Source organism: Crocodylus porosus, unplaced genomic scaffold (assembly GCF_001723895.1).
Source record: "Crocodylus porosus isolate Cpor-Errol unplaced genomic scaffold, CroPor_comp1, whole genome shotgun sequence".
NCBI classification, from domain to species: domain Eukaryota; kingdom Metazoa; phylum Chordata; order Crocodylia; family Crocodylidae; genus Crocodylus; species Crocodylus porosus.
The window spans coordinates 28,815,247-28,842,428 of record NW_017728951.1 but is presented as its reverse complement, the minus strand read 5'-3'; the positions used below and the strand labels follow the sequence as shown (position 1 = coordinate 28,842,428).

The window sequence follows — 27,182 nt, the reverse complement described above, 5'->3', positions numbered from 1 at the left end:
CAAAGAATCCCTTTAAAACCCCATACAAGATAACACTAGATGGCTAGTTCAGATCTTTTGAGAATTCAGGCCTTCATTCCCCTGTTGTAGTTCCTAGGGGGATGCTGGTTAACAGCAGTAACATCAATCACTGAACAGTTACTAGATTGACAACTTTTAGTCACTACCTGCTTCATTCTGCTCCTGTATTTTACTGTATTGCCTCTGAACAAAAAAAAAATCTCTAACAACAAGTAGAAAACAAAATGGCTAGAAACTGATTTGTATGATAAGCAATTAAAGATTCACTTGCACTTGAAACTAACGTTTGGCATCATCATCTGGTTTGGTTTTGGTGGAAAGGAAATCTTTTAGCCTCTTTTTCCTCTTTATTTTCACTGGGTACAGGGTAGGCTCCCCTGACAGAAAATGACTGGAAATGGGTCCTTTTCCCTCAATGGAGTAGGTGAAAGCTGAGTTAGTTTGCAGGGGAATTTGCTATCAGCTACTCATTACTATTTATCCTGCCTCTGAGACAGTTTTCCATGGGTTGGCCCTCTCACATTTAATAAGAGAGTTGCAATATGAGTTATTGGTAATGGTTCAGTCTTCCCTTGTCTAGAAGAAATTACAAGCAAATATGCCATTGGAGCACTCTTAGGAAAAATATACAAGTTTAAAGTTCCATTAAGCCATCCTTACCTGAAGCATAATCCCTTCGTGGAACACTTGGTGGTGGTGGTTTATTTGTTAGCCTGTAAACAATAATTATTGCATTTATGATACAATAAGTAGTAGTTGCTGAGAGGAAGCATTAGCCAGATGCACAAAAAAAAGCTGGTGACAAAAATTATCTGCCACTGAAGAAATATAGGTTATCATCACAGATGCTTAGCAAATAGCTGCAGGTGAATGCTCTAAAAAGCTGAAAATAGCTAAAAAAAAACCCCCAGAATCTATTCTAATTTTTTTTTTTTTTGCTATGAACATTTCTTTGAAATAAAATGGCTTGAAGTTATTACAAAGTAGGTTTAGATTGAATATCAGGAAAAATATCTTCACTGTGAGAACAGTGAGGCTATGGAACAGATTCCACAACATCCTTAGGCAGTCTCTATCCTTGCAGAGCTCTACTCAAGACCGTACCTGTGCTCTGCTATCTTATTTTCCATGTATCATGCTGTTGGTGGTTGCTGCATGGGGCTGGGAAGGATTTTTTCCCCCCCACTCCTGTTGCTATATGTGTCAGGTAGGAAGGGGGTTGGGTGGTTCTACTTCCTTGGAGGCAGTGGGTGTTGGCAGCAGCCAAGGTTGAGGATTTTGACTCGGGTATGCCAGGGCTCCTGCTGAGACTTCAACCTGGAGGTTCCTGGCTGGAGGGTCTTTCCCCCTCTGCTCAGGGTCTGCCTGGTTGCCATATTTGGGTTCATGAAGGAATAGTTTCCCATGATCAGATTGGTACAGACTGGGGGCTTTTGCTTTCCACTGTAGTGGGGCGCATGGCCCTCTTCCTTGGATCTCTCAGGCATATTTAGCAACCCTCACAGCAGCATGACATTGGCCATTGCTGTTCCCCTGCCTTACTTATGGCAGGTTATTATGTTATGCCTTCTGGTTGTGTCAGAGTTGACTGTGTTAGACAATGGATTTGTATAGGATGGTTTGGATAGGGATGATCCTGTCTCTGATAGGGGTTTGAATTAGATGACCTCTGAAGGTCCCTTGCAGCCCAACTTCTCTGTGATTCTAAACATCTCTCCCCTCCCATTTCCTTTACTCCAATAGGATTTCAGTGCAAGAACAGAAGATATAGCTATCTGGATAGATTGGGGTATATCTTTTTTGAAGAAGTGATGTTTTTGAAGTCACAAAAACCCCTTCTAAGACATTAGAACTGGAGAGTACTTTACTGTTATGCTAATTTACCCTTTTAGATTTCTATTCAATCTGATCTCTGACTGGGATTTAAATATTTCTAAACTCTTCCAGGGCCAGATTCTGCTCCTGTTCACAGAGATTTAATTTACATCTTATTTCCATTGTCTGTAATGGAGCTACTGATCTCTCACCAATGTAAATCAGAACCGACTCCTCAGCCTTTGTACATCTGAGGAACTGCAGACAGCATGATAGTAAACATACTAACCAGTGGATCTTACATCAAGCATATTTCATTGAGGAGAATAATTTAAATAACTTTGGACTTGCACTATTGAGGGAAAAGATTATTTGTAGAAACTAAAACAGTTTTTGTAGCTTTCTCTTCTTGTGCTTTAAAATTATGTTCAGTCTTATTTGCTAAGTTGCAAGCCTGAGGCATTTAGTGAAGTGATATATTTATTAGCACCTTCTAAGGAGAGAGACGAATTTCTGTTAAGTTAAAGTTAAATCCAATGGTTCATGTGGGACATTACACACCTGAGTTGATATTTTGTAATTTTGCTTTTTGTAATAATATAGAGCATTAATACAATTTACACTAAAATGTCTCTTTAGAAGAAGTTTTAATATAATCCAACAATTTTCTTTAGAATCCATGGGACTACATCAAAAGCCTGATCCAATGCCCATTGAAGACTTCCATTGACTTCAATGGGCTTTCAATCAGACCCCAAAAGAGAAGCTTCTTGGAATGCTATTCATTTGCAAAGCTGAGCAAATATTCACAATGAATAAAGTCCACAAAAAAACTTTCTCCTGGTCTTGAAGCTCTCTCAGGAATTGTGATTTCCTCAAAAGCTCTTTTACAGCTTATTGCAAACATTCAATACTCAATATTCATGACTTGGACATGTCTCTTAGTTCTGATTTTTTAGAGAAGTCATATGTCTAAGTGTTATTTTTATTCCTGGAAGAGTTATGTAGTCACTTCTGGACCAAATCCTGATATGCACATTTTACAGGTCAGTTTCCAAGAATAATTTCTGCCACCATTCATATTACTAGAACTCAGCCAGTTAAATATTTTTAAAAAGTCAATGCACATGAATGGATGGTGCAGAGTTGAAGTGAATTTACTACCAAGTTCAAGAAAATATCCAGGGAACATATTTTTTCATGGTGTTTGCCCAGCTTTGTTTGTTAGTGATGTTACAGATAAAGTGTAGATGATTATTCTTTACCAAATCTTTACTGACTCATACCAATGTAAGTGTAACTTAGCTTGCAGGTAGTACATTAAAAAGCATTCTTAACACCAATTTGCATCTCATCTAGGTTAACACAGGCATGTTAGAAAGAATAAGCGAGGGCCACTGCCAGGAGAGACAGCTGGTACACTTATACCAAATCTGGGCATAGAAGAGGAGGTTGATCCAAATGCAGCAGTTTGCTCTGCAGTGGATTTGTGTTGTGGTGCACAGAGACAGTAGAAACAAACAAAATAGTGGAGCCAGAGCCAGTAATAAGAAGCTCTTTGGTTGAGGATTTGAGATACCCACAATGTGGCCTAGGTCAGGTATTTGTAGGATAATCAAGTACGAAAATGTGCTTCAATACTTTTTTCCCCAGGCCTTGTAAAGCCTGGCTATGGCCCTGGCAGAAAGTGTAAATATGTTATAACAAAAGAGTACAAAGCACAGAATAGAGCTCTGTCTGAGCACTCTATCATGCCTTGCGTGGTTCTGAAATAGCATACCGATCCCAAGTATTTTTCCCAGTTTTGCAAATTAAGGCCACTTGTTCAGTTTGGAACCTAAATATCAATAGAAAATAATAATAATATAATATAATATAATAATAATAGTATAATAATAATATAATAGAAAATAAGTCATGTTTGCATCACAGGCTTGAAAGCATTTATGGCCACATCTATATTAGTTATTTTCAAGGGATGCTGGTTATTTTAAAACACAAATGCAAACACACAGAAGTTACTGTGCTGTAGTAATATTTATGAGCAAGTGCCAACACTGTAAAATCCTGGCAACTTGGAAATCAATGAGAGCTTTGCCATTGATCTCCTTGGAGCCAGGATTGATGTTAAAGCTGTTGTTCAGATCAGTGAAGTTAAATTGTGTATAAAGGGTTTGTAGGACTATGATAAAGTCACAAGATCAAAAGCTCATCCTGAGCCTAGTGGTTGATCTGTTTTGAGTGTTTAAGGCATGCCAGTTTTGTAGCCAGTGGCACCCATAGTAGTGATTTGATTGGCATGTTGTCTGGCCATTTTTGACTCTCTAGGCTGAAGGCCCAGATAGCATAAGGTATAATGGTTGAGTGGTTGAAGCGCCTCTCAAAGGAACCAGAGATCTGAGTTTGAGTTTTACTTGAGACTTGTGCTACTAAATGGTACCTCTAGCTGATGTAGCTGGACTTTGGACAAGGCGTTTTAATGACTGCAGGACTGGACCCTGGGGCATGTCACAGCACAATTTGTGTTCTAATTACACTTGGTTTTAGGGGTCCCTTTAAGTGAGCCGGAAATGGAGAGAGGACTCCACTTTTACTGTTTTCAAATTCAGCTTGGTTCAGCGTTTAATAGAATTCTTCCTAGTCTGGTCTTATGGTAACTATTTCTTTAAATCTGGGAACATCGAGCACCTAATGTACTAGTGGCCATTTCATATTTGACTGCTTATAAGTACTTTTTGTTCCAATTATTATTCTCCTTACATTTTTCCTTTCATCCTGTTTTGAAGAGGGGGAGGACATGCAGCATCAGAGGAGTACCATTTAAAAGCAGATTTTGCCTTCAGGCAATGATTGTTTATCTTTGCAAATTATAATGTTGAGATCCTCCTGTCATTTTTGCTATACACTTTCATTTTAGATGGATTTGCCAGTGACTCACTGCAATGTGACTGAAACTAACTGCTCTGAAGCTGCTACTGTAACAGTGTTCTTTATGAAGACTAAGAAACTTAAACTGCAAGATATTCTTTGTGGGCAGATGCTTATTGAAATCAAAGGGGTTTTATGCAGATACAGATATCTTCCTGGATAGCTAGAACAGTTTTTATGTGCACTATGACAAAAATCCTACTGAAACAAAATACATATATTTATATTGCCTTAAAGTCCTGGCAAACAGTCAAACCCTAGGTATAAACATTACATTTGGAAGTTTGGGAGGTTAGATTGGGTAAAAAATGGCCTCCCAAACTAACTCAGTGACTCCTCACTTGAATCCTCTTCTTTGCAAATCAATTGCAGAACAGTACAGTCATTCCCAGGATCCCATCTACAGTCACACAGCTTACTTTAAATTGCATGATTGTAGATAAGGCACTGGCTCTACAAATATTCACCGCTGTCAAGAACCTGATCTCTAAGTAAGTTGCGGGGTGGGTTGGGTTGGGGTGGGGGCTAGTAGGTCTGTGGGGGGAAGGGGCTAGTCAGGATCAGTGGTGCTAATGGGTCTGGAGGCGGGGTATTGGGAGGATTGGGGAGCCAGCAGGTCGTCTTATCCCAACCCCACTCCTGGATCCCATTAACCCCTTTGTGGACCTTCTAGCTCCCTGATCACCACCCCACTCCCATGGCAGAGCTGCTATCCCCTCATTCCTGCCCACCCCTCTCTCCACCCTGACTTACTTAGATTGGGCTCCCTGCGAATGTCTTTAACACTGGCATCAGGGGTGGTTTGGCAGGATCAGAGGCTAATGGATCAGGGTGGGAGGAGCTGGCAGGATCAGGAAGGCTAGTAGGTATGTGGGGGGTGCCTGGTGCCTCTACATAGGTGGTTGTCCCCCTGGTGGGATTGGGGGAAGGGGGTTGTTGAGGGGCTAAGAATAACCTGGTTGCATAGGGGGTGGGTAGGAAAGGTGCAGCCCTGGGGCTGGGGTGAGGGGTTTGGCTTTTCCAGCCCCAGGCTCCATTCAGAATGTGTATGCATATTCAGTAGATCAGTCTAACTATGCCTTATCTAACTGTAGTACACCTCAGGGGAAATTGGGTTGGCCATTCCTTGACCAATTTAATCTTTGGGGAACGTTTATATCAGGGTGGGCAATCACTTGGCCCTGGGGCCACACAGGGAGTTTTGACAAGTTGTCATGGGCTGGGTCAGCACCTCAGGCCCTGCCACCACAACTCGCCAAAACTCCCTATCCAGGGCCACAGGTGGGCAGAGAGTGGTGTTTGGGAGAGAGACGGGGGTGAAGCCAGGATCATGTACAGTGGCCCCGACCTGTGCGGCAGGGGGGGAAGGGAGTCATGGGGGGAAGGTGTGTGTGTCTGTGTGTCTGTGCAGGGGGATGCCTGGGTGCTAGGTCCCAGAAGCCAGCAGGGGAGTGAGGGGATGGAGGAGAGGCCAGGAGGCACATGAAGCAGAGCTTGCCTGAGCAGTGTGTGGTTCATGGCTGTCCCTGTGGTGCTATGTATGGGGCTGAGCCCCAGCCCATTTGGGTTGGCAGAGTGGGGGAGAGGCAGCTGGGAAATGGAGCCAGAGCCCTGAGTGCTGGGGCAGGAGTCACCCAGCTGAAGCTTCCTCCTGGTCAGGAGCAGCACAGCAGGAGCAGGAGGAGGAGCTGCTGGAGGCACAGGGACTGGAGCAGCACCCACTGGAAGCTGTGCATGGTGGCTGGGGCTGGTCCAGGCCAGAGGTCATGGGCTGGAGCATGGCACGGGCTGCCCTGGGCTGGGTTTGGCACTATGCGGTGCACTGCAGCGGTAGCTGTGGGCCGGATTCAATCTGCTGGCAGATCTAGCCCACAGTCCGTATTTTGCCCACCCATGGTCTCTACAGTTTGGCACTTTGGCACTTAAATAGTCTTAACTAGGGATATAAGTGTAGGATCAGCACATGGGTGAACCAAGTTAGATCAGGTAGTCATTTTTTTGCCTGATATAACCTTTTAAACCTCTAAGTATATGTACATAGTCAGATTGCAATTTAAATGTAAAATGGATGTTTAGTCCTTCACATGTTAAATGCAAGAAGAAGAAGAAGAAAATGTAATCTTTAGCTTTGGATTGCCCTACTGTTTGCTAGTGTGCATCATAGGATCACAGTAAAGTAGAACTCTTGTGTAGAACTCAGTCTATTTCTCCCATGCTTTCTCACCCTGAATTTAGGTTAACATGGTCTCTGTTGTTTAAACACATTGCTCTGTGTGTCCTACATTTGTTGTTTGTATGACATCATGGTCAGATAAACTCATACCATCTTGTAATTTACTTTGGTTTTGTATATGGTGGTAAATTACACTGCAGCCAGGAAAGGACAGATGCGTAACTATTTCAGGGTAGGTCAAGCAATAGGTGGCAATTAATTTGCTTTGCCGATAAGTGGAAGGGCAGAAGGTAAGAGCTATTCTGCCTTTAGCTTATACTTATATTAATTGAGTTTTACCCTGCTATGCCAGTAGATTGAGTAAAGTTAGGGGTTCATGTTATTCATCTATACTTTTTAACACTGGTGTAATGATATTATCTGTTTATGTCCTCAATGTTGCATTGCTATTCTATATTGAATTACAATGAGTGTTTTATATGGCATTCTCATTCAATGTGAAAGACTTGTCACAGCCGGCCTTAGGGAAAAGGGTGCCCTGGGCAAACTTGTATTTTGGCACTTCCCCCGCCCCCAATCCTGTTTCAGAAATAAAGCTGTAATCTCAAAAGTTTTTTTTCATAATTTACTACAAAAAATACAAAAGAGGAAATGACACAAAATTCAGTTCAATTAAACTCAAATAATAAATGATATAATAAAAAGTAACATTATAGCAGTGACAAATAAACTAAATGTTAATTTAAACACTAATATATAACAAAAATAAAAAACTTCGTGTTAACTAAGATTCCAAGACTCAGAAGATGACTCTGCATGCCTTTGCTGCCACAGACTGTTGTTGCTTGTGGCAGGTCTATATTTTGAGCCACAGCCCACTCAATAGACAAGATGGCTAGCAAAGATAGGCTGTCATCTCCCATGGTTGATCACAAATATGTTTTGATAAGCTTCAACTTCGAGAAGCTTCATTCACTGCTTGCTATGGGCATGGCTAACAGGATCCTGAATGCTATCCATGTGTTTGGGAACTTGTCATGAAGTTAATTGTTGTAAATAAATTATAGAACTTCTTGAGGAGCACTACAGTCCGTTGGGAGTAGACTTTGGGGTTAGCCAAGTTCTTTACAGAGGTTGATGCCGTTAATGTCGGAGCTCTCTCCGTATGTCAACGCTTCTTCAAAGTTTCTTTGTCAGGGAGTTGCATCATGTTATGTAGAAAGTCCCAACATTTCTCATGTTGATTAATTTGCTCAAACTGTTCTTCCACAGACAGGCTCACTGTGTCTATAAGCTGGTTGAAAAATTCAAGTGTGAACATGACTCCTGGATTGTTAACTGTTTCAAATTCACATTCATAGCTTCATTGAAACTTTTTATGATAAACGCTTGGGGCCAGTTTAAACATTAGAGCAACACCAAGATTGTGCAATTATCCTGTTTTATCCTTTGCTGTGCTTTGCTTCAGGATATTGAAAGAATTGAAATGACTTAGGCTACTTTTCATGTTGCATGATAATCTGAGACACGTGCTTTCAATCATTCAACTGCTAGGGAAGATTTTGGATTCAAGTCAAAGACCTTGCAGCATAAACAGAAAACATTGTCAGTGGACTCTGAGTAGAACACCCAGCTACCCTTCAGAACTGTTGTTTTCAAGGTTTTCATATAAAAAAAATCATAGAAAAAATGGGAATTCCGCTCATCCGCAGGAAAATGCATGCTTTTTTTTACTCTTAGTGGATCATTGGTCACTAGCAGATCTAATATTTTGAGGGTTAGATTAGGCTATAAAGCAGGATCAGAAATGGCATTGCCAATGACTATAATGGGAATAATTTCACACTATGACTAGTGGTATTATCATTATTCTGGTCCTGATGAAGAATTTCCATTTCATTTTGGGTCTCTTTGTTTCTCTTGCAATGATACCTGGAAGTTGAATTGTGGATCATCTATGCATTTTTCATCTGATGTCTCCTCTGTGACTGTCTTGCTACTACGGTAGTCTGTTGTTAACAGATTTCAAGTATTTTTTCATTGCATGTGCATCTTTTTGTTTCCTGTTCTGCACCCATGACATCCTCTTTGTAGGTACTTGTAACATTTTCTTTCCTTCTAAGTTTTGTGGCTGGTAAAAATAAAAGTAGTATCCTGGCACATGCTTGCATACCCTGGCACATGCTTGGACACCCAAAACAAATGCCCCAGCTCTGGCTTTCCTCCTGCTGCTACACCCTGCCCCTGTGGGGGGTGGGGGGAGCAGCTCTGGTATATATTAGAGGAGCGTATTTTTATGAAACAAGGATGTAGTAATACTGGGTTTACACGTGTGTGTGTGTGTGTGTGTGACATCAGCGTTTATGCAGCTTTTCAGTTTTGTACTCTGGTAAGTTGGCAGCAGTGGTGATCCCTCATGGTCAAGGATGATCACATCCATGGGTCAGGATAGTATGTTACTGCAATAAGTACATTGGGCTAGGAATCTGATTTTAGTTTTCTGAGTTTTAAAAAAATCTGCTGTAATGGAATGGAAATTTGTGAGAACTAAACATTTGAGGTTTCAGTTCTAAATATTATGGCTGATTAGTGGAGATCCTGGTTTTCTCTGATTAAAAATATCCAAACCCCTGCCCTCTCCAAAATCCATATTTTTCCATGATTAAAACAAAACACCACTACATATCCTTTTAAAAATATTTTTTATATTTTATCTGATTTTTTTTTTTATCAGAAAATTTTGGATTTTTCTTTATCAGAGAATACCAAGATCCCTGCTGATTAGCTGCCTGAAGCTGGAGTTCAGATTAGAAATCCAAATTAAATCATAGTAGATAACCATATTTAGGTGTAAGGGGAAGGAGATACATAAATGCCACTGAAATTACTTTCTCAAAGAATACATAGAATAATCTCCCACTCCCCACACCTTTTACCTGGATATTTTTTAATTGTTCCATCACTAAATATACAATACTTTTGGGGTACAATTCTGCAGTCTTTGGCTATGGGATACCTGTTAATACTAATGACACTTTTGCATGTGGATAGGTTCTGGAATATTACCTTCTCAGATGTTAGTATATGCATCAATCAACAGTAATGCGTTATTATTTTTTTGAGTGGCCGCACATCATTGGAGATGTTCTAGAAATTCTTATTGCTATATTGACAAAAGTATTATAACTTACTTTTTGAACTTGCTCATTATTCCTGTTTCATTTTTCTTGATATCATGGACCATCTTTTGAAGTTTCCTATAAGAAATCGAAGGAAACCATATGAAAATTGCATGATATGGTTGATCAGAGGATGAACAAAAGTATACATAAAATATTGAGAATTATTCTCCTTCCAATACAACCTGAATTTAAACACTCTTAGCGCTTGCTTACTAAATTGTTCACTTGTTATTTGTGTGTATAGTTTCTCTTTTTTGACATTTTGTGAAAGATTTATCTTTTCACTTGGTCTGCTTTGGTGCATATTAAGCAGTGCATTCAAAGCACGTTGCACTGCTGCAGCCAGCAAGCAACAAGGAAGTTGCTTGGGTTAAAGTGAAATATTCTGCTCCATAAGGAAACATTTTAGAATGGGATTTACAATTTCCTGTCACTAATGTGGTAGTGCTTTTGGGTTTCTAATTGACACAAATGGTTTAGACCAGGGGTTGTCAACCAGGGGTATGCGGGCTGGTCCAAGGGGCATGCATGGGTGGGCGGGGATGAAGTGCTGCTGCCTCCCAGGAGCAGGGCTAGGGCAGGACAAGGGTAGTGGTGCTCTTCTGTGGATCTGGAAAGTTTGCACATAACTGATGTCACGCACCAACACAGTGAGCTTCCCTGCCCAGCAGAAGGGCGCTACTGCCCTCACCCCAGCCCAGTGAGCTTCTGGGAAGCAGCAGCACTCCATCCCCACCTCCCTGCTGAGCATCTGGCCGTACACCCCTCCCCCCTGCTTGGCATCCAGCTGTGTGCTATCCCCGCCCCTCCCCCCCACTCAGTCCCCAGCTACTGACGGTACTTAGACTAAAAAAGGTTGAAAACCCCTGGTTTAGACCAGTATTTACTACTTTGTACTGTGCTCCTCTTTATTAAAACAGAAAAAGTAATAATAAAAAAGTGACCTCCTTCCTGAAATCCCCTTTTTCGCCACTCCCAAACATGTAGTAGTCCTTCTGGGAAGTCATGATCTTGGGCTGACAGCTGATAATTTAGATTATGGGTACATGATTTGATATCTGGGACAAAAGCATCTTTGTATTTTGCTGAATTAACATCCTTGACTTTAGAAGGAGTATACATGTGGGTAAGGGGATCTGAACTTGGCTCCTAATTTCTATTTGATCAGTTTAGAGCTTGGCTTCATTTTTTTTAAAGGAAAAGGCAACCAGGGTGGCTCCAAGGACATATAATTATTTCTTTGTAAAAATACTGGTTTTATAAAAATCATAGAAATTAAGGGCTGAAAGGGACCTCAAAAGATCATAGAGTCCAACCCCTCTGCTCTGGACAAAAATACTGCTGAGATCAAATGATCCCAGCAAAATTTCTGCCTAGTTTCCTTTTGAAGACTTCCAAGGTTGGGGATTGTACCCCCTCCTTCAGAAGTGTGTTCCAGATTCTGGTCACCCTTATTGTAAAGATCTTCCTTACATCCAGCCTGAAACCATCCTTGAGCAGTTTATGGCTGTTGCTCCTTGTCCTCCCTTGGGGCACCCTAGTGCATAATTTTTCTCCCAGCTTCTAATATTCACTCCTTACATTCTTATAAACGACTACCAAGTCCCCCCTCAGTCGACTCTTCCCCAGGCTGAACAGTCCCAGATCTCTTGGTCTTTTCTCATTTTGTAAGAAACAATGTTGTAAATGTAATAAGGAAATTAAGGGTAGTATACATTCATATAGAGAGACCATTTTATTTAGTTTTCATTGTTTTTTCCCCCCCAGGGTAGTCAGTCAAGTGAAAAATTGAACTATGCTCAATTTGTCTGATGATTTTATCACAACCAAAAAAGAAAAAATATGCTTTAAAAATGGACTTTCAAACTCCTGCCAAACAATCTTCATTATACATTTTCCACCCCATTCTACATTTCGTTTCACCTTCTTTTATCTCCAAAGCAAAATGATTCCTATTAGGAAGTTGTTGGAGGTTTTGTTTTACTAAGACCAATTAAAATGGCATTCTACTAATACCTGTTTCTAAAAGCTTTATAATATGGAAGCAGTGTCCCCTCTAAGCTGCACAGGTGCACTCATGCTGCGCTGCCAGGTGTGCCTGCGCAGCTGTGCTTGCTGCACAACTTGGAACGCTGTCTGGAAGTCTTACTCTTCAGAGAAGTACTGAAAGCAGAGTATTAGCTGAACGTTTCTACAATGCAATGTAACTTTCAGGAACTTCTGGCTTTTCTTAAAATGATTAAAATCATTTTCAAAGAAATCAGAATTAGCTCAGACCAAAAACCAAAACAAAGCAAGTAAAACAAAACAAAAACAACTGAAAAGTAAAAGAATTTGTCTATGCCATGTGAGTTTGGGTGTGGGTATGGCTATGCAATTATTGTGTGCCTGTGTCTTGGTTAGGAAACTGAGCTTAAACTAATTTTTTTCCCAAGCTTTGCGCTGCAAATCAGTGACAGCTAATCCATATGTGCTTCTCATCTGTGAAATTGGAAGAATAGTACTTAGACTACTGACTTAACAGGAGAGTTGAGAGCCTCCGTTGAATAATATTAAGTATTTTGGGATATCAAAGTGAAAAACAGTATGTAAAGAGTTTAGTTGTTTTTTGTTATCAGCATGACCCTTGTGTGCTGAGTAGAGGTCTTGAGCTTCTTTTCATTAATTGTGACTGTTGGACGTTCTGCAATTTTGAAAATCGACCTATTTATTCAGGTGACTAAAATATGGCTTTAGATGCCTTATATGGGTATATGCTCCCCTACTGGAGACTGTATACTAAATAAGGTGAACCTTGCATTACATCAAGTATGGCAAATCTCATGTTTCTGAATTGTTGTCTTCACTTTTATCTTACTCCTAATTAGCAAATAACTTAATCTTACTTTTCAGGTCCTCATCTGAAGAGGAAACCAGGGGAATAACTCTGTTCAATGAATCCAGAACACAATTTACAATGATTAAATAAAAGGCTGTCCTGCTGGTGGCCTGTGTGTTGCATCCGGCCCATAAAGGGTTAATATGCAGTTTATAGTCTTCCATCCAGCTACCGCTACCCCCATAGCTCTGGTTGCTGCAGTGGCAGGGTCTCTGGAACAGGACAGCATGGTGGGAAGCACCAATGTAGTGGGGCCCAAGGCCCAAGAATTGTGTGGTGGGCGGCCTCCAGCCTCTTTGAAGTTGGACAGCCTGATTTTAATATTTCAGTGTTTCTGAAACCACATATGATCAGGTTTAAATATACAGAATAAAGCCAAATATAATTGTTGAAATATTCAGTTCAGCTGGTCCAAAATCCTGGATGCTTATCTGAAATAGCTATTGCTATTGCATTTGCTAATCTGGAATTAACATCCCAGACCAGACTCTTTGATGAGATTTTTGCAAATTTTGTTTCTTGTCATGCTCGAAATGCCTTGAATAGTTGTTTTGAAGAAATTTGGATTTTTGCTTTTAGCCCTACCTGGATCCTGAAATGCCTCTAATTGAAAAATAATTAGGAGAAAAAAAAATAAAATAAAAAAATCAAAGCATTAAATGATTTAGTTTTAATTTTGGAGAATATTTCTTTGCAGAGGATGTTTTTCTTGCAGATGGGCTTGCCAGTCTTTAATCAGAATCAGCATGTAAGCACCAGCTATTTATTGTTCCTTAGAGATATATGCAAACTGAAGTTCAAGTCAACTGTAGATCTGCATTGCATATGGAGATTCTGTCATTCATGAATCTTTGTACTGGCAAAATTAAAGCTTTACTTTGAAAAATTCTGCTTTTTGCATGACTCATTTTGCTTCGTATAGTCACGGACAAAATTACTTCCAGCTGCCAGTTCTCAGGATGTGATCACTGTTATGAGCAGGTTAAAGTTGATCATTGTGACATCATATTTGCATTGAATTACACTGATATTTAAATGAGAAATCTTTCCCCTGCTTATTTCCTGCAAATAGGTTGGAAATAAGTGTGTACATTCAGGTTAAAGCTGAATTCAAAAGTGGCAGGATATGCAATTTCTTATTCTTGCTGTATAACTGGATTTAAGCCTATATAATTTTAGAATTTCACAAATTAATTTTCAGAGATCTTAACCATGTTTTTGCTTCTTTCTTTTCTTTCTTTTCTCAGAACCCATGCTTTACTAGGGCTGTAGCAAAATCAGATGCTGCTGCTTTAAACTTCCTTCTTCACAGAGTTGTAAAGTGGGGCTCCATTACCAGCTAATAATTAACTGCTTGAGATTCCTGAATGTATGTTTTTAACATCATCTATATTTGCCAATATTGCTGATGTCTAAAGGGACGGCAGTCAGAGTAATTCAGGTACATGTTGCATTCCAGCTGGCAAAATTTTAATTAAAAGGCCAAACTAGAGAACTCAGAACACTGAGTATCTCTTTGTTCAAAGTTGATTATGGGTTTGTTATTTAAAGCCAGGCTTGCAGATAAAGATGAAGGCATTCTCTGCTCTATTATTCTTTATCTGAAAACATTTGTGAGAAGTAGGTAGCTGATTGGGATCTTATCCAAAGCCTGTTGACCTCAGTGTACCTTGCATTGGCCTCTGGAGCATAGCCTTTTTTCATGTAGGAACCTCTTTTGCAAAGCTTTGGATTTCTGATAAAGAGATATTTTAAAATTCTCCAATCTTCAGGGAATGTGCCACCAAAGATTCTCCGCCGAATGTGTCCTCTGCCTCCATTCCCCATTTTGTGCCTTGTTTCACAGTGTCTGTGGTACTGGAACAGCTACTGAATTCATCCATCCAGAACAGCCTAGCATAATGTCAGGATTTGATTCCATGCTTCCTATAGCCTGATCAATAGATGGTTATTCTCATCTTTGAATTTTCTTCCCTTAATTGGCATTTGAAAGGCAGTGACTTTATATCTTCATTATTCTCTAATGGTGCCAAACTCCCTGCTTATGCCCCAAAAGGAATGACAATAAGTTACCTCATTTGGCAACATTGTGCATATTTACACATGCATTATTGCACTGTAGTTAGTGTGCATTTAGTTTAGTACTTATAATAACAGGTACTAACTAAATGCAAAGTAACTGGTGCTACTGCGTAATAGCACCGGTGCACGCCTTTAAGTGACATTAGTGCACTGTAGACTAATTCTACTGCATATTAGCATGTCATGGCAAAAGCCATGCTATTGCACTAATGCACAGTAGAATTAGTCTACTGTCCATTTTGCATCTTGTGCAGATGTGCCCATTATTTCCTTTTCTATCAACTCTGTGTTTATGAATTACTTGCTGGGCCCTAAATCTCAAAAGTACAATTATTGACTTATATAAAATACGAATTTCTTTCTAGGTGAAATAATTAAAAAGTTGAGTTAACATAAATAAAGCAGCACCCTTTCCCTTTGCTTATTTCCAGTCAGGTGTCTCCAAACATAGCAGAAGAAATACTGAATGAGAGAATATTGGCTAGCTCCACCCTAGTTTTTATCCTTAATGTCTGGGCAGCTGTTTCTATGTTCAAAACACTCAAACATATGCTAATACACTTCGATACTCTTTTAACATGGTAAGATCTACTTAATTTTGTGGTTTACAAAAAGAATAGAGGGGTAGACAGCAAGATGGCAAGCAACTGACTTACCAAAGACCATCATTACAAAACGCTAGCAAAGACAAAACTAGATCCAGGTATCTTGATTTACAATCCTACCCTGGTACTGTGCATCATGTTGCTTCTCAGAAGATCATAGTCTACCTGACCAAAACAGTAAAAATGCAGGAGAAGAAAGGGATTCATTTATGAAGTGGAGAGTTTGAGATGAGACATAGAAGTAATGTGCCTGTGCAGAGCTCTGCTTAGGGGAAAGATGGTAAAAAATAACAGCAGGGCAGATGTCATAGATTCCTAGATGCTAGGGTCGGAAGGGACCTCAACAGATCATCGAATCTGACCCTCTGCCCTGGGCAGGAAAGAGTGCTGGGGTCAGATGACCCCAGCCAGATGCCTATCCAGCCTTCTCTTAAAGACCCCCCGGGTAGAGGAGAGCACCGCCTCCCTTGGAAACCCATTCCAAACTTTGGCCACCCTTACTGTGGACAAGTTTTTTCTGATGTCTAGCCTAAATCTGCTCTCCGTGAGTTTGTGACCATTGTTTCTTGTTACCTGAAGGAGTGCCCTAGTGAATAGAGCATCTCCAATACCTTGCCGTGCCCCCTCTAATGAATTTTTAGGTGGCCACAGATTACCTCTCAACCTTCTCTTGCAGAGGCTGAAGAGGTCCAGGTCCCTCAGTCTCTCCTCATAGGGCTTGGCCTGTAAACCCTTAGCCATGTGAGTGGTCCCTGTCTGGACCCTCTCAAGGCTATCCACATCCTTCTTAAAGTACAGCGCCCAAAACTGGACACAGTACTCCAACTGCAGTCTGTCCAATGCCGCATAAAGGGGAAGCATCATCCCCTTGGTTCTATTTGTCATGCAGCTGGTGCAGTTAGCTTTGCTGATGATTTTGTCACACAGACAACTTATGTTCATCTTGGAGTCCACTATGACTCTGAGATTGCTTTCTGCTTCTGTGCTGCTGAGAGGGTCATTTCCTAGTCAGTAGGTGTGCTGGATATTTTTACGCCCTAGGTATAGCACTCTGCACTTGTGCGTGTTGTACTGCATCCTGTTGTGTTCTGCCCACTTTTCCAACCTGTCCAGGTTTTCCTGCAATCGTTTCCTACCCTCCATAGTGTGCACTTCACCCCACAAACTAGTATCATCTGCAAACTTAGACAGAGTACACTTCACACTCACATCCAAGTCACCGATGAAGACATTGAAGAGTACAGGTCCAAGTCCTGTGGGACCCCAGTACCCACATCCTTCCAGGTCAATACTGACCTGTCTACTACCACTTTCTGCATGTGACCCTTAAGCCAATTTGCCACCTACCAGACTGTGTAAACGTCTGTCACAACTCTTAATTTATTTACGAGAACGGGATGAGATACCATATCAAAGGCCTTCCTAAAATCCAGGAAAATGACATCCACCTCTACTCCTGCATCTAAGTGTTTTGTGACCTGGTCATAAAACAAAACCAGGTTAGTTAGGTATGATCTACCTGCTATGAATCTATGCTGGTTGCCCTGCTGCATTATTTTTCCAGCTGGACTCCCACAAATACAATCCTTAATCTTTTCAAAGACTTTTCCAAGGGTGGATGTGAGACTGACTGGCCTATAATTACTCAGATCTTCCTTCCTCCCCTTCTTGAAAAGAGGGATGACTTTGACCCTTTTCCAGTCTTCTGGGACCTGGCACAAGTGCCACGAGTGCTCAAACAGCTGTGCCAATGGTTCTGCTATGACACTGGCCAATTCCTTCAGCACTTTCAGATGCAGCTTAGCTGGGCCTGCTAACTTGAACGCATCCAGTCCATCCAAGTGACTCTGCACCAAGTCAGCGACAACAGTTGGTAGGCTGGTGTCCTTCTGATGCCCATCTAAGAACCTGTTAGGGGATTTATCTTGACCCTTGTTCAACAACACAGAGGCAAAAAACTGAAGAGCTCAGCTCATTGAAGAGCTCAGGCTTGTCCCACCTGTCTGTCACTAATTGCTTCTGCTTGTTCAGTAGGCGTCCTATGCTGCCCTCTGCCTTCCTTTTACTCCCTACATACCTAAAAAAAAGACTTCTTGTTGTCTTTAATTTGTGTTGCCAGCCTCAGCTCTATAGTTGCCTTGGTCTTTCTAACTGCCTCCCTATAAGTGCGGGCCAAGTAGGTATTCTCCTCCTTGGTAGCTTCCCCCTGCTTCCACCACTTATATGCCTCCATTTTTTTTTAGCCTTTTAGGCTCCCCTGGATTTTTATGTTTAGCCAAGGAAGTTTTTGGTCCCTTTTCCCCCTTTCCCTCGCGCTGGGATCGTCTTCCTCTGTTCCTGAAGGCTCGCTTCCTTTAGAAATGACCACCCTTCCTCGAATCCCATCTCACCAATGCTCCTATCCTGCAGTGTGTCATTAACTAAACTGAGCCCACTGAAGTTAGCCTTCCTAAAATCAAGCACTTCCACCCTACTAGTTATCTTGCCCACTCTATGCTGTATGGTGAATTCAGTTGATTGGTGGTCACTGTCCCCAAGGTGACCATTAATCTGCAGTTCCCCTACCAGGTCCTCCCCCGTAGCCATCACCAAGTCCAGTAAGGCATTCCCCCTAGGGGGACGGTATACCTCCTGCATTAAGTAAAGGTCCTTGACACAGGTTAAGATTTGGCTGAGGGTTAAAAAACTACATGAACAGTTGGATTTGGCTGATTGCTTCTCCCAGAAGATGTAAGGGTAGCAGATGTCATTTCCATCTGAAGGTTGGTTATCTACTGTGGTCTAATTCTAATTTTATTTCTAAGGCACTGAAGAGCCATCTTATTTCACTCTTCTTGAGTCCCTGAAAAACCATTAACAAGTAATGTTAGATATGCTTTACCTTGGCTTTAAGACTACATCATAAAAAGCAGCAGGCAGGAAGAGGACCTACCCACTTCTTGTAGCAATGGTTTTTCAGACCTTATGTAACATAAAAGAGTATTATGTTTCAGGTTCCTAAACACCACTTAAGTATCTTTAGCAGTGAAATAAGATTTGGGTCCTTGTGTCCCACAGCCTTTCTTATACGTTTGTTCTTAAAAAGAGAGATACTATTCTGCCACAGGGAACTCATTTTTCCATTTCTTCTTTTATGACATATACTATATAGAATAGTATTTTCCAAGTGGATGATGAGAAGAAAGGTGTAACTAGCTAGGATGTGTATGAATAGGGTGGCCACCAGTTCCTAATTGGGCCAGGACAGTCCCAAAATGGAAAGTCCTGGTCCCAGGCTGAATGACTCCAGGACAGCATTTGTCCCAGATTCCCTGTTCAATGGAAAGATGGTGATGGGGGGAGTGATGCCAAGCCCAGGTTTGGTGGCGGTGGCGGCCAGGAGGTTACAGAGGTAGCAGTAAGCAGGGCTGGAGCTAGCTGGACACAGGACACCTCTGGAGCAAGGTTTGTGGTGCAACCTGTCCCTGGCATGTGGGGCACTACCCCCTGCCTCTGTGGTGCTGGAGGGGCTGCTGCTGTCCACTTGCCCCTATTGTTCTTTGACTGCTTGGGTAGGCTGCACGGGGGCTGTGGGTGACCCGTTCTCTTGGGCTTCTGGTGGCAGTGATAGTGTGGGGGGAGGGGAAGGGAGAAGGTGGAAGGAATACATTTTCCCTCCCTTGTGGGCTTGGGGTATGGGTAATGGGGATGCACCACCCCACCCCCTGCTTGGCTGCTGGCCTCGTGTCTTGATTTTGCATTTTGAAAAGGCGGTCATCCTGCATGTAGCAGGCTGAAAAGCTGTAAGGAAAGAGGGGCAGAAGACAAATCAATCTCATGGGCCCTGTGTAAATAGTCTTTTCTTTAGCATCCACTCTCTGAAGTATGGTAGTAATCACTCTCAGTATGACACTTATTATGTTCTTAAGATTCATCATTGTAAATGTGCAGGATCCAGAAAGAGCTTGTTTGAGCTATGTAAATGTCCAGCTGTACCCAAGGACCACCCAGACTTCCCCCTAAGTTATTGCTGAGCATGTGAATAATAAGTGTGAAATGGAAATGATTTCCCTTATACACATCAACATTATTTCCTGTGGCACGTTATTCATGCACACAGTATGCTGAAAGACTGATACACAATGGTATACCTCTGGTATACAAACCATCTTTCAAATGCTTTCCACAGGTAAAATAAAAAGCCAGTGGTACATATGAGGAATTAGCTATGTAATATGTTTCCCAGGAAGTTTTGAAACAAGACCAAGAGTCCATTTGTTGAGAGAGAGGGAAGAGTGTTTCATTTTAGTGAGCTCTGTCTAATAAAGCAATACTTCCTTCAGCTACACAGTGGATGTAATCAGATCCTGTATCTTCTAGTATTAATAATTTGTTTGCATTTCAAAAATATACTGAGGCAGACAGCAGGGTTTTTGTGTGTGTCAGGGCAGTTGGTGTGTAAGGAGTTCCCAAGTTGCGCAAAAAATCTTTGCTCAAAATAGAGATGAGTGAAGTCAGAACTGGGTGTGGAGCTGATGAGGGAAATGTTTTTTTGGAGCAATTCCAACAGCAGAATCACTTATGGGAGTGGTAATGAAACTTAACAAAGCACAAAACATTAGACATGAATCACTGGCACAGGAAGGTATGTAATGGTGTTTCCAGGAATACTTTTTTATCTGTCAGGAATATTGTAAGAATATAAGACTCAAAAATCCCTGCCTCTAGAACTGGAATTTGCAGTGGTTGCTGAATTATCTGTTGTATTCCTGGAAAGATCCTAACTTTGAAAATAAAGCCAAATGAGTAACAGACAGCTATGTTTGTGGAATAGGCCCCAGGTTTCTAGTTACAAAGGCCACCATATTGAAGAGGGTCTGCTCTGAAGGGGAGAAACCTGTGCAGGTCCCAAGGGAGTCTGTGGAAGCTACTGTGAGGTTGGTATCAAACAAACTAAGTAGTCTGTCTCCTAAATTATATTATTATTTTTATTTTGCTATAACATTATGATCCAGTTTAAAATAACAGAAAAAGAGAGAGAGAAAAAAATATCACGGTAAGTGGGTCTCTCAACTACAAGATAATCCCTCTTTATTCCTGGGTTCAGCCTCCAATACTTCCCCAGCATAACTGCTTCTAACTGATCCTTTAAATTCTGCATGTAAAATGTCCCATATCTTAAAAATACAGAAACTGCTGGTGCTCACTTACAAATGCTATGTGCCCACATTGAAGGTGTCCCTCTACTGGCTTCTTAGAATAGCATATCCCTGTGCTTAAGTAGAAAACATATAATGAATGTATTTTTAGCCAAGCAACTATAATAGTTAAGGAACCTGAGGTGAAGTCACCAGAAATATATCACATTATCTACTTAATTGTGCCATTCTGGCATTGTGGTAACATCGGCATTGTCCTATGGGAGTTATTGGAATCAACTTTGTTTCAAGGACGCTGAATGCTTCCTTGGCATGTCAGAGAAGTGTGTCTGTGTTGGCGTATCAAAATAAATCTGTAAGCTACTTTGGAGTGAATGTTCTCTGCACTGAGACAAGAAGCGTATGCTTTTAAGAATTAAATATTTTATTGAAATATTGCATGATGCACAAACCAGAACTGTTTGATCTGCCAACTACAGTGCAAAACCCACCTTTCCAAAAAGGGGGATGAACTTATATGGCTGCAGCTACAACCTAGATCTTCTTACAAAAATGGTGGCTACTTTCCTTTAGCGAGGCTAGTGCCACGGGATGACATTTGACCTGCCATTTTGGGCACGATGTACATCCTTATAGGGACATGGGAACAGCAGCACATTTGCTTTCCCTTGTGCTATAGGAGAGGGTGGACAAATAAGGGACTTTTTGTTTACTCCCTCAACTCTGCTCAGTTTGCTTCCCCTGGAAGTGGGCAGTAGGAAGAGAGATTTAATAAAGGCAAATTGGGAATGAGAACTTGACATTTGCATAAACCATAAAGGTGGTACTGAAAAAAAGTCTAGTGGAAGACAGGAAAGAAGGGGAAATATAAGGGAAGTAGAAGAATAGAACGGAAGTTGTAGGAACATTATAAAATAAAATAAAAATAAAATAAGAAATCTGTAGCCATAATGAATTTAAATACAAATACAGGCAGTCCTTGACTTGCAACGTTTTGAGTTACAACGTTTCACACTTGTAACATTTATAAATTGACACCGTGTTTCAACTTTATGATGTCAGTTTAGACTTTACAACACTTCATCTGATGTGATGCCACACCAGCAAATGATTTTGCTGCATTGCTCATTTCCCTGGAGAACATCTCTTCAAACTTCCTCGGACACTTTCTTTAAGAAAGCAGACAAGACTCCAGAAAAAACTGCAGCCAGGACTCCTGAGAAGACTCCAGCCAAGAGCCCTTCAAAAAGTCCAGCAAAGTCACCTCAAAGAAGTCCTTCCAAATCAACATGATTGCTATTTCCAATATAAATACATTAATGTAGCTGTATTACTCATCTATAATTGATCGAGTACAAAATTTTGGGATATTTTTGGTGAAAATAGGGTGTTGGGCCCTGGTTCAGGAACCAATCCCCATTTATAACATTGTTTTGTATGGGAAAAATGGTTCCAAGTTGCAACGTTTCGACTTAAGACGCAGTTTTCAGGAACCAATTGTGTCGTAAGTCTGAGGACTGCCTGTACATAGATTGCAATGTGAAATGTTGCAGAAGAAAAAACATGCCAGGCCCCTTCTGCTGTTGTTCTTTACACAGAGAAGTCATTCCAACACTTCCTCTTCCAGCTGGTATTTATCTGTTTATTTTGGTTAGGCTTTCTATAAGCTTTTCAATTTTATAAACAAGTAGGCAGGTGAATAGTTAAGAAAGGTTTATTGTTCTTGGACAAAGGCAGAGAGCAGTTTTTGCCATGAATAAAGCTTACTTCCTCTGTAGAACAATTGTAAATGTTTTGCTTAAAACTTGGAAAAGTTTAAAGACTGCATGTCTCACCATCCTAACAAGCCAAGATCATGTGCCACCTCTGTCAGTGTGCTTCTGCCCAAATCATGGTCACAGATAGGTCTCTGTGCACAGGTACTGTTTTCAGTGAAACATCTGAATCCATGTTCATTTTTTTTTCCTTGATGAAGTAAATACAAAGCCCTTACTAGCTGCTGGTTTTCAACAGTCTAAAATGACCCTACTTTAAAATAATAGAAATAATAGAAGAGTCATGACAGACAAATGCACATGATAAACAGCAAAATAACAGACACCGTTATCAATTTTTCAAGACCTGAAGTTCAGTATAAGCCAAATTCAAATGTCCAAATGTGGCTGACCCTGAATTTCCCTCTTCAGGCTTCTTTCAGTTCTATTTGGGGTATGTCTATACTACAGCAGCAGTATGTCCTTGCAGGAATACTTCTGATTATGCCCTACCTATCTGCTCACAAGCTCCAAACCCTGAAGCACGCTTGTGCAGCCACGCTGGGGTCTTCCCCTTGCTCTCAAGACCTCAGTTTCCAAAAGACTTGAGAGCAGCTACTGGAGATAATCCTGGAACAGTGCCACTCAGGTAGTATATTTGGATTTGGAGCAGGTGGGTAGGGCATATAGGGAGTGTCCCTTATCTGATTATGCTGCCACTATTTTTTTAAGTATCCCTGTAGACTTCATCGAAGTGGCATTTTGGGGAAAGTATAAAATTCTGAAAATATTATCCTCTGATTTTACTATCTTGCCCATACTTCCACACTGTGCTATCTAGAATGTGAACACAGACTGTTGTTTGAAAAGAATTGTGCTTCAGTTTGGATCAAGGTCGTTACTATTCTATTAGGATTCCTCTGTGTGACTGTTGGACATGTCAAAATGCTGGCATGTAGCTACTGTGTGCATATGAAACTGGTTTCTTAAGATTCTCCTTGTTCATTGGGAGAGATCTGAAAGCTGTAAAGAGAGAGAGAAAGTGAAAGTCTATGCTAACTTTCAGGAAGAAATCAGACAGGCACCTAACCCTTTCCCATCTTTCAATAGAGGGGAAGCTGATATAACTTCCTCCCTTGCCTCCATTGCATTGATGGGATTTAGCAAAGGGAAGTGGAAATAAATCTTTGATTTTTGTCAGATTTTTTTTGTTTTGCTTCAATGCCACCATAGTCACCTCACTTTTAAATAACTTGCTATTCTGACAAAAAACACTGTGTACATTTTGCACCTTTGTTTACAGAGTATACACAATGGCCCAGAGAGGCTAAATATTGAATATATTTTATCTCTATGTGTCCCCTAGGTAATCTTGACAAACAGGCTGCTAGTCACACTTATACAAGTACTAACCTGAAATTTAAAGTTTCTCTATTTTGAAAATGTGGGCTCAAGTTTTAGTATGATGGCAAAGCAAGAGGTATTGCCAAAATCATCGAATTTGGTCAATAGCTAATGGTGTCCTTCTACTAATTTTCAAACAGAAAACCTAGTTCTCTTGGCAATGCTATATTACAACCTGCATATAAAAGCTAATTATTATAATATGCACAGTGTGACTAATGGAGTTGTACTCGTTTTGTCAATGGATGCTATGGTGTGAGAGAGTATTGTTTTTCCTGATGACAGCTTCCTACATTCTGAATTGGGATGGGAAGTTGTGTGTGCTTCAGCCAAGCAGAAATTGGCTGCTCCTTAGATGAAATGTTTGTGTGGTTTTTTTGGAAATCTACTGTATTCTGCTTAATGATTTCAAAGCAGCAGAATGAAATGAAAGGCATTAATGGTCACCTTACAACAAATATTAAACAAATCAAAACTCACTCAGCTCCAGGCTTACCTGAAGGACTAACATTACTATACTAAAGGGTATGGCAGAGCAGATATAATTGTTCAAAGGAGTTTGTATTGCTCTTCAAAAAAGGAAAGAAAAAAAAGGGAAGTACAAAGTCACTGGAGGGGAACCAATAAAGAAAATGCATAGTAGAGAGGTAGAGAATTATAACCTATTGAGCCTGACATCACTTTTAATCACAGTCCTACAGGCATTTTTGAATAATGACATAACCTTCCTCTCCTCCTTAAAGGTATGTGGGTTGAAAACATAGCATGACTCTATGAGGAAATAGAAAGTGATACAAAGAGTAAGGAGGCTAAAGGAAATAATCTGTTGTTCATAAATATTTTAAATGTTGTGTGTGAATTGAGCAATTGAAAATGAAGGATTAATATCACTGGTTTGAGATTGGCATAGCATGGACCCTAATAAACCTCTATTCTCTTGCTTTCTTGTTCCACTTCACTTTGAATCTGGCCTTGTCAATTTAGCCTCGGGCATTTAGCTCGGGCAGCAACTAAAAATCCATCCTGAATTATACAGAGGTATTGGATTTGGTAATATGTTTATGTTTAGGCACATCTTAAGCATTTTGCTACATTATGGTCCTGATATTGTAAACAAGAAAGAACTGAAATGAGACCTTCAAATTCCCTCATGATCTGAAACACCTGCAGCTTCTGCCTAAGTATAATGTTTTTTACAAAGTAATCAAGGTAGACTAATATATGAACCCTGAAAACACATAGCAGTTCCCCGTCCCTTAACAGATAAAATGTTTTGGTTTTATTGTGGGGTGTTTTTGTGAACAGAACAGTAAAGCTCGGTCTACATTAGAAAATGAATTATGTTTAAAAAAAGTCCTATTTTACTCCATCTTAAACTGAACATGTGTAGCTGGCTGTAGAAGCTATGCAAAATGATGGTCAGAATCCAGATCAAAAACCACACCTGATATCTGAAGTAACACATAGTGCAGCATTCAGATGAGGCACTAAACTGAGGTCCCCCTGGCCTATCCCCAGATGTTCTGTAAGTGAAAGTTATTGATTCTATATCCAAAGGGGAAAACCCCGCCTCAAATATTTTACTTCCAGCCAACATTCTCAATTTTGGTAAAGGGGTACAAATGGACAAGTAAGTCAGTGCTAGGAACGCTGAAAACAGGTGTCATAAAAACAATTGAACATATGACTTTTAGGCACTTTCTACAAGGCAAGATTCCTTACAAATCAGTTAAATTACATGCTCAGTAAAGTACTCCACAGCGTGAGTCAAATCAGTAGAATCTGGACTTCTGCATACTTAAGGAACATGCACGTAGCTGGATGCTAGGCATAGCTTAAATTTGTCTTTGACAGCCAGCTCCTTCCTTCCTTAGTGTCTGAATTGGATTCTTTGTCTTTCGTTCTTTTAGGCAGCACTGTCTTGTGTCATTGAGCTGGGAAAAGATTAGTTTTTTCTCTGGTCCTGGACTCAAGGAAATTTTTTTTTTAAATTTTCAGTAAGAATTGAGGCATAGGAACTAACTTTGCTCACCAGTTGCCCAAGTCAAATGACTACAAATTTGCCTGTAGTTGTCAATTATGGGATTGTGATGGGCTGACAACGATTAGCCCCAAGCCAATTTCCTAGTGTAGATAAGCCTTAATCAGTGCCAAAGAGGAGTGAATGTTATTTGCCTCTCTGGAAGAATGCCCTTTGTAACAAGTTTCAAATGCTTACCTGCCTGTGGTGTGGAGGTCAATCTTGATTCATAGATTTTTAAGACTAGAAGGCATTATTAAACCATCTAGTCTGGCCTCTGGCATACACAGTCCTTAGAATATCACCCTTTTGCCCCTGTATTGAACCCAATGAATGTATGTGGTGGTCTTATATCCAAATTGTAGCAGTATTGGTCCAGAGGAAAAAGGAATCAGGACTCATGGTAGAGGTAATATCTTTTATTAGACCAACAAGATTTTTGCAACAAAAAAACCCACCAACCCCCCCAAAACAAAAACAAAAAACAAAACAAAAATAACCCCCCCAAAAACAACCTCTCCACAGTACTTAAAAGAAAGGAAAGATTTTTTTCCCCCCTGAAAATCTTGTTGGTCTAATTAAAGACCACTGCCACTAGTCCTATTGTGGTCTTTTACTTTACTGCTTTGGGATGCATTTTCATTATTGCAAGAATGTTGTGTGTGGTGTTTTCATTGACCTTATAGATTTGCAGCATATCGCAGGAAGCTTCATTATAAGTACTCTGAAAAACAAGTGGCTATTCTGTGACGCCTGTAATGAATTTATTTTTACAGATTAGAAAAAAAGGTTGGCAGAACTTGCAGACTGCTGTTGGTTCTAAAGTCATTGAGCAGGGCTGAAGCAAACTATACAGTCACTCGTACCATTTGTGAGGTCCTTTAGCATTCTGCCAAACTCTATGAGAGTTCCCAAACAGCTAAATATGGCAATTCTGTCTCCTATTCAAGGGTAATTTTTCTGGAGTTTTCCACCTCTATTGCTAAGCACATATCAATAGCTCTGATACATGCTTTTTAAAAGAACATATCTAACACATTGCATTATACTGTAGAGTATTTAGAATATGAAAGATGGGGTATAAAACTAAATTGTGTCTTATTTTACAACTAATATTTTAACCACCACATAAAGCATTTAAGGAGAAACAATTACATTAATACATACATATTCCTTCATGTC

General features: G+C 40.5%; 1 protein-coding gene across 8 annotated transcripts in view; it reads right to left on the bottom strand.

Moving 5' to 3' along the window:
• The window catches only part of BLNK (B-cell linker), a 160,705-nt gene that overhangs the window by 42,113 nt on the left and 91,410 nt on the right, over positions 1 to 27,182 (bottom strand). For 6 of the 8 annotated variants that reach the window (XM_019555821.1, XM_019555823.1, XM_019555824.1 and 3 more), the window contains 3 exons: positions 10,129 to 10,194; positions 3,617 to 3,673; positions 682 to 734 (listed from right to left, as the gene is read on the bottom strand). In XM_019555821.1, the coding sequence (XP_019411366.1) occupies positions 682 to 734; positions 3,617 to 3,673; positions 10,129 to 10,194 (176 nt within the window). The remainder of the gene's footprint in view (positions 1 to 681; positions 735 to 3,616; positions 3,674 to 10,128; positions 10,195 to 27,182) is intronic. The other 2 variants (XM_019555822.1, XM_019555828.1) reach the window with 1 other exon arrangement.